The sequence below is a fragment of the Vespula pensylvanica genome, chromosome 24 (genome assembly GCF_014466175.1).
Source record: "Vespula pensylvanica isolate Volc-1 chromosome 24, ASM1446617v1, whole genome shotgun sequence".
NCBI lineage: Eukaryota > Metazoa > Arthropoda > Insecta > Hymenoptera > Vespidae > Vespula > Vespula pensylvanica.
The window spans coordinates 1,302,884-1,309,300 of record NC_057708.1 but is presented as its reverse complement, the minus strand read 5'-3'; the positions used below and the strand labels follow the sequence as shown (position 1 = coordinate 1,309,300).

General features: G+C 26.9%; 1 protein-coding gene and 1 long non-coding RNA gene across 6 annotated transcripts in view; one reads left to right on the top strand and one right to left on the bottom strand.

Annotated features, from left to right (window-relative positions):
- LOC122637186 (calcium uptake protein 3, mitochondrial) overlaps nucleotides 1-6,417 on the top strand; it is a 38,018-nt gene that overhangs the window by 26,471 nt on the left and 5,130 nt on the right. For 2 of the 5 annotated variants that reach the window (XM_043829180.1, XM_043829182.1), the window contains exons 4-6: nucleotides 2,950-2,997; nucleotides 4,985-5,067; nucleotides 6,373-6,417. The exon at nucleotides 6,373-6,417 is cut by the window's right edge and continues 18 nt beyond it. In XM_043829180.1, coding sequence (XP_043685115.1) covers nucleotides 2,950-2,997; nucleotides 4,985-5,067; nucleotides 6,373-6,417 — 176 coding nt within the window. The remainder of the gene's footprint in view (nucleotides 1-2,949; nucleotides 2,998-4,984; nucleotides 5,068-6,372) is intronic. The other 3 variants (XM_043829181.1, XM_043829184.1, XM_043829185.1) reach the window with 3 other exon arrangements.
- The window catches only part of LOC122637194, a 15,891-nt gene continuing 10,108 nt past the window's right edge, over nucleotides 635-6,417 (bottom strand). The window contains exon 4 of the long non-coding RNA XR_006329179.1: nucleotides 635-645. This is a non-coding gene — a long non-coding RNA (uncharacterized LOC122637194). The remainder of the gene's footprint in view (nucleotides 646-6,417) is intronic.

The window sequence follows — 6,417 nt, the reverse complement described above, 5'->3', positions numbered from 1 at the left end:
TCTCTCTCTCTCTCTATCTATCTTTCTCTCTTTCTATCTTTCTCTCTTTCTCTCTCTTTCCTTCTCTGTCTCTCTTTCTATCTCTCGTATCTATCTATCTCTCTCTGTCTATCTATCTTCGAGTGCGTGCACGCATGCGTGTCACGAGCCAGAAATTCCGTTGGCAGATAAACGAGTTCGAGTTGCGGATAGATATTGCTTTGAAGATATCCAAAGCGGTCGTTCGTATAATCGGAACGATTATAAACGGCTCGGAAGATTGAGCTTAACGTATATATGTACGTATATATGTATGTAGACGTACTGACATAAACACGTACAGAAAAACATTTATATATATATATATATATATAAGATTTTGCGAGTATGTATGGATAGATTCTAAAAAGAGAAGTATAAATAGGAATTAAAAAATAATGAGAGAGAGAGAGAGAGAGAGAGAGAAAAAGATACTGCTTCCTTATCGTAGTTAACAGAAAACGACGCGTTGCATTCCCATTAAATTATACCGCGTAATGACCATACCATTAGCACTCATTTTATCAATAGGATCAAACATATAGGATAGGATCTATAAACTAGTTACATGTATATTTGTGTGTGTATATGTTTGTACGTGTGTATCTTCTGTTTTTGTTTCTCTGTCTTTCTCTTTCTTTGTATGAATGTACATATATACTCATATACGTTCGTACGTACATATACGAATTTATTATTATTTTTGTATATATAATTATAAAAGCAAAAATTTCTAGTTTCTTTCTAATTCATATATTTCTATTTAAAAAATCGAATTATTTATATACTCTCTCGTGATAGTTCGATTCTAATCTTTTATCCGATTAGAAGGGGAAAATAAATTTATCGAAACCTTGTTGCTTTACTATTAACAAAAATAAAGAAAAAAAAAAAAAAAAGAAAAAAAACATAAAGAAAAAGAAACCAAACGAAAAAAATATCACGAGAACTCGAGGAGACAATTATAAATCGATTTTGAAAATCATTCAGAAACTACTTAGCCCGACACACCCATACGAATTTATTAACCTATGCTAATCTTTTCCTTTCTTCCTTCGTTTTTCTTTTCGAAGATAAATAACTCCAAAAAAAAAAAAAAAGAAAAAGACTCGTGATTTTACGAACTGCGAAAGAGCATTTAATTTACGAGATTACGAGAATGTGTTTAATTGATTTTTAATGTCACTTAAAAAACTGTTAATACCGTCGTAAATACAAATCCTTTCGATTCGTCATCCATTTGTGAATGAACGACGTTAGAATCAAAAAGAAAAAAAAAAAAAAAAGAAAAATCTAACAACAACAACAATACCAATAATAATAAAAATAATAATAAAAATAATAAAATAATAATAATAATAATAATAATAATAATAAATGTGTTTCAAAAAGATTGAAAGAAAGACAGTGAGGGTAGATTGGTGAGGAGGAGTGGGGAGGTGGGAGGGGAGGAAAGGTGGAAAGAGGGGAAGAAGAAAAGGTTGTCCTTGAAAACATATCGACTTTCACTAATCTCGAACGGACCGCCTTTCGTCCTTCTCTAATCCTAAAAAGATTTTTATGGGGTGGTTATGGCGTGTGAAAGGAAAAAAAATCTTTTGATGGTTAACAACGTCGGTATAAATTTGGATCGTTAGTATAGTTGTATATGATGCGAGGGAAAAGATATGGATGATACACCAATGAAATTCCGAGGACATTTGAATCGACACTTTGGTGTAAGTGTAAGTGTAAGGGGTCAGGAGTGACCATTAGATTTTGAAATTATTTGTGAGTGGCCAGAACGTCGTCGTTCGATATACGTGAATGAAAAAGGAAGAAGAAAAAAAAAAAGAAAAAGAAAAAATTCTTGAAAAAAGAAAAAAAAAAGAAAAGAAAAGAAAAGAAAAGAAAAATACCTAAGAATTTATGAGGCGTATCTAATCTTCTAATCCTTATCGTTTTCCTCGAAATCGAATATTAAGCGTTATATATATTATTAGATATTGATCATCGTTTGAATAATTATATTATCGTTCTAATAATTTTTTCAAAAGAGGCTCGAGAAGGAGAATGAAACGTGTGTCGTTGTGGATGTGTGCGTGTGTGTGTATGTAGATATTTTATTAGAGTAGAATAATTAATTACGATTGATTATCAATAACGTGGATTTTAATTACAATGAACATTGTGTCGCGATCGTTTAATCGCGAATGATATTTAAATGGTAACGAAAGTTCGAAGGGAAATTAATTATATCGAGTAATTACTGTGATCAGTGAGTGGATTATTAGTCAACGAAATTGTTAGTAATTATAACTTTTTTTCTTTTTTTTTTTTTTTTTCTCGTTTTTTCAATTTTGAGAAATCGATTATTGAAATTAATCATCTCTGCGATTGTACGAAACGATTAAGGAAAAAAAAAGAAAGGAAAAGAAGAAGAAGAATCATTAAAATTTCTAAACAATTTCATTGATTCGATCGATGAATAACGAGAACAGTCAACGAACGTTATCGTTGATTAAAAAAAAAAAGAAGTTTACGAACTTTTAAAAAAATAATTCTATTGATCTAATCATTGAATAATAAAAAAGTGATATAGTCGTCGATCGAGCAAAAGAAAAAGGAAAAAGAAAAAAAGAAAAGAAACACTGTAAATTGGTAAATAATTTAAATAAAACCTACTCGTGAACATGATTACGTACGTATGTATGTATTTACGTACGACGTAGATCTCTTCGTCAAATTAACGAAATCAAAGTAATAATTAGTAAAAATAAGACAAAGAAGGAAAAAGAGATAGATAGATAGATAGATAGAGAGAGAGAGACAGAGACAGAGACAGAGACAGAGACAGAGAGAGAGAGAGAGAGAGTTATATAGCTGTTCTCATTACAAGACGAATCATTTAAAACTTAATAACATTAATTATAAACCTTTCCCCGTTTTCAGGTATAATTTCTTACACGGAGTACCTGTTTCTTCTATCCATTCTGACAAGTAAGTTCAACGTTAATACTTGCGCGGTCTACCAATTTAGTCAAGAGGAAATTACATAGCTACCATGTATTGCATGCATGCTCGCCACAGAACTATGCGAATATGTACACACACATATATATATATATATATATATATATGTATATATAGATAGATATATAGATATATGAATAGATACAGGGTGTCTCATTAAAAATTATATTATCAAATATTGTATATTCAATTTAAACGGGAGTTGTTTGATTTCTCATTTCTTTTTTTTTTTCTTTCTTTTTTCTTTTGAATATAACGTTAGTTCCAATTGTATCATAGATGGCACTTTTCTCGAGAAGTGATTTTCTTTTTTTTTTTTTTTCTTTTCTTTTCTTTTCTTTTCTTTTCTTTTTTCTTAACCTCAAAAAATGTTATTGAAAATGTTAAGAAGAGATCAACGTGCGTATTTGATTTGTCATTTTTTATCGATATGTTCTTTATTACTATCGGACTAACAAGAAATAAATAAATTAATTAATTGATCGATTAAAAAAAAGACTGATTAATGAATTCATATTTTTAACAAGAATATTGATCGCATAAGCGCGATTTGTTAATAACATTGAAAACACCATAATTCGTATTGACGATCTCTTTACGATTATTATTTTAATTCTTCATTAAGTATTAAAATATGTATTAGTATTGGAAAAATTAAAAAGTTGGTACGACTTTGATGTCACGACTAAGGCGACATCTATGAAAAAAGTTGATGTTAACTTCCGTGTTAAAGAAAAAAGAAAGAAAGAAAGAAAAAAAAAAAAAAAGAAAAAAATCCAACAATTTTTATAGAGAAATATTTTTTTTTTTAGAAAATTCATAAATGTCTGGTATCATAAAATGAGTTTATAAAATGAGACACCCTGTATATCTTATATTATTGAGTAAAAAAGAGATAGATAGATAGATAGATAGAGTGGGAGAGTGTAAGTTTGAGTGAGATAGAAGTTAACTATAAGAGAACGGTGCATTCATCTATCTTCCAAGATCAAACGAAGAGAGTCTCTCTCTCTCTCTCTCTCTCTCTCTCTCTCTCTTTCTCTCTTTTACCGATAACACTTGTGTTCTTTTCATTTTAAAATTACAACATCCAGAAAGATAGAGATAGAAAGAGAAGGGTGTGTGTGTATACGTGAGCATGTGTATCAACGTTAGCCATCTTTCTTATTTAAGAACAACTTGCAAACCCCTGTAGTTATGTCGGTTAACGACGTCTTTATTATAAAGTTTTCACTGTCAAGAAACGAAAAAGAAGAAGAAGATGATCCATACGTCGCTTAGGTTCCTTATTTTGCATATTAAAATGATCTCGTGACATTTACAGTGTATAACATTATATTCTTGGTGGTCTACAAGATAGATCTCTATATATATATATATATATATATATATATATATATATATATATTTATCTTTATATTGTTATTGTATTTGATTTTGAAATGGAATTAGAATTAAAATTGATTATTACAATTTTATACACATAAATATATGTATATATAAAGTTATACAAAGTTTGTTATAATATATAAATAAATAATAAAGTTGTATATATATATATATATAATATATAGATAAAATAATAATAATCTTGAATTTTATTATCACAGTTTGGATATAGATATATATTATAATAATATTCAAGATTGAAATTTATTATACAGTATGTAGTATTTAATATTATAGTATAACTTTCATGAAAAGTAATTAACTGCATTATTATATATGTGTATATATATATATACACATATTATATATATACATATACATAAATGTAATTGTTTTTAATTATTAAACTAATCATTAAAATAATTTCACTCGAGACGAATACGAATCATAATTCTTTTACTTCTTTTTCTGCTTTTACTTCTTCTTCTTCTTCTTCTTCTTCTTCTTCTACTTCTTTTTATTATTTTTATTAGTATTTTTATTATGATCAATGCATTCGTTGCAGAGCCGAAAACTGGTTTTCACATTGCTTTCAACATGTTCGATACCGATGGCAACGAACGTGTGGATAAGACCGAGTTTCTCGTGGTAAGAATTATCTAAACGATTTGTTATCTTTAATTATATATATTTCGATTATCTCGAATTATCATCTTATATATAAGAATAAAATCGAATTATCATTTTATTGGTATATAAGAATAAAATATTATAGACTAAAAACGATCGTATCTAAGAAAACTAATAAATTAAATATAATCTTGAAAGATTAAAAAGAGAAAGAAAAATAATAAAAAAGAGAGAAAAAAGAAAAAAGAAAAAAGGAAGTAAGATACGAAAAAAAGATTCTAAACGATTATCTATATAATGATACCGATAGTAACTCATTATTCAAATAGAAGATAATCTTAATTAAAACAAATAAATAAATAAAATATATACATACAGACATTTTTTAGAATTGTTGCATAACGTAATATTTCAGCGTAAATTAGATAAAAGATAAATTGAAAAGAAAAAAAAAAAAAAAAGAAGAGAGAGAAGAAAAACAAAGGAACTAACAAATTTTTAACAATTGTTATATATATATATATATATATATATATAACAATTTTTATGGAACACATAATATATTTATTAAAAGGCTAATCTTGAAAATAAAAAAAAAAAAAAGATTTTGAAAGACTTCTTAACGTGTAATAATAATTTTTGAAAAATGATGAGAATAATTTTGACAAAAAAAAAATAAATAAATAAATAAATAAATAAATAAATAAATAAAGGAATAACAATCATTATGGACAATAATTCTTATATAAAACATATGATTCTAATAATAGGCTAATTTTGAAAATCAAGAAATAATTTTTGATAGGATCATTTTTAGTATGTTTTAACAATATTTCATTATATATATGTATGTCGAATGTTTATCATTTTTTGCATGTCCAGCTTATCATCTTAGAAAGGTATTTTTTTAAACTATATATTTATGTGTGTATGTACCTATATGTGTATGTATGTATGTATGTATGTATGTATGTATGTATGTATGTATGTATGTATGTATGTATGTATGTATGTATGTATGTATGTAATAGGAACATTTGATAACAGTTCAATGAAAGATACAAGAAAGAAGATCTAATCACAAGAACATTTTCTCTTTTTTGCAGCTTAATGAAATTATTGAAATAATTGTAATATCGTCGTACAAAAATTTTACTTGAATCTCGAAGAAGATGATAAGTTTTTTTTATTTTTTTTTTTATTTTTTTTTCCTTTTATATATACATTTTTTATATTGCTCGACTATTCGTCAATTGGAAAAAAAAAAAAAGAAAAAAATCAAGAGAAACGATAATAAAAAGCTCATGTAAAATTTTGTACCAGATTCGACGATTGTTTGGTGGAAGCTTGAAGGAACGTGATCTCGAC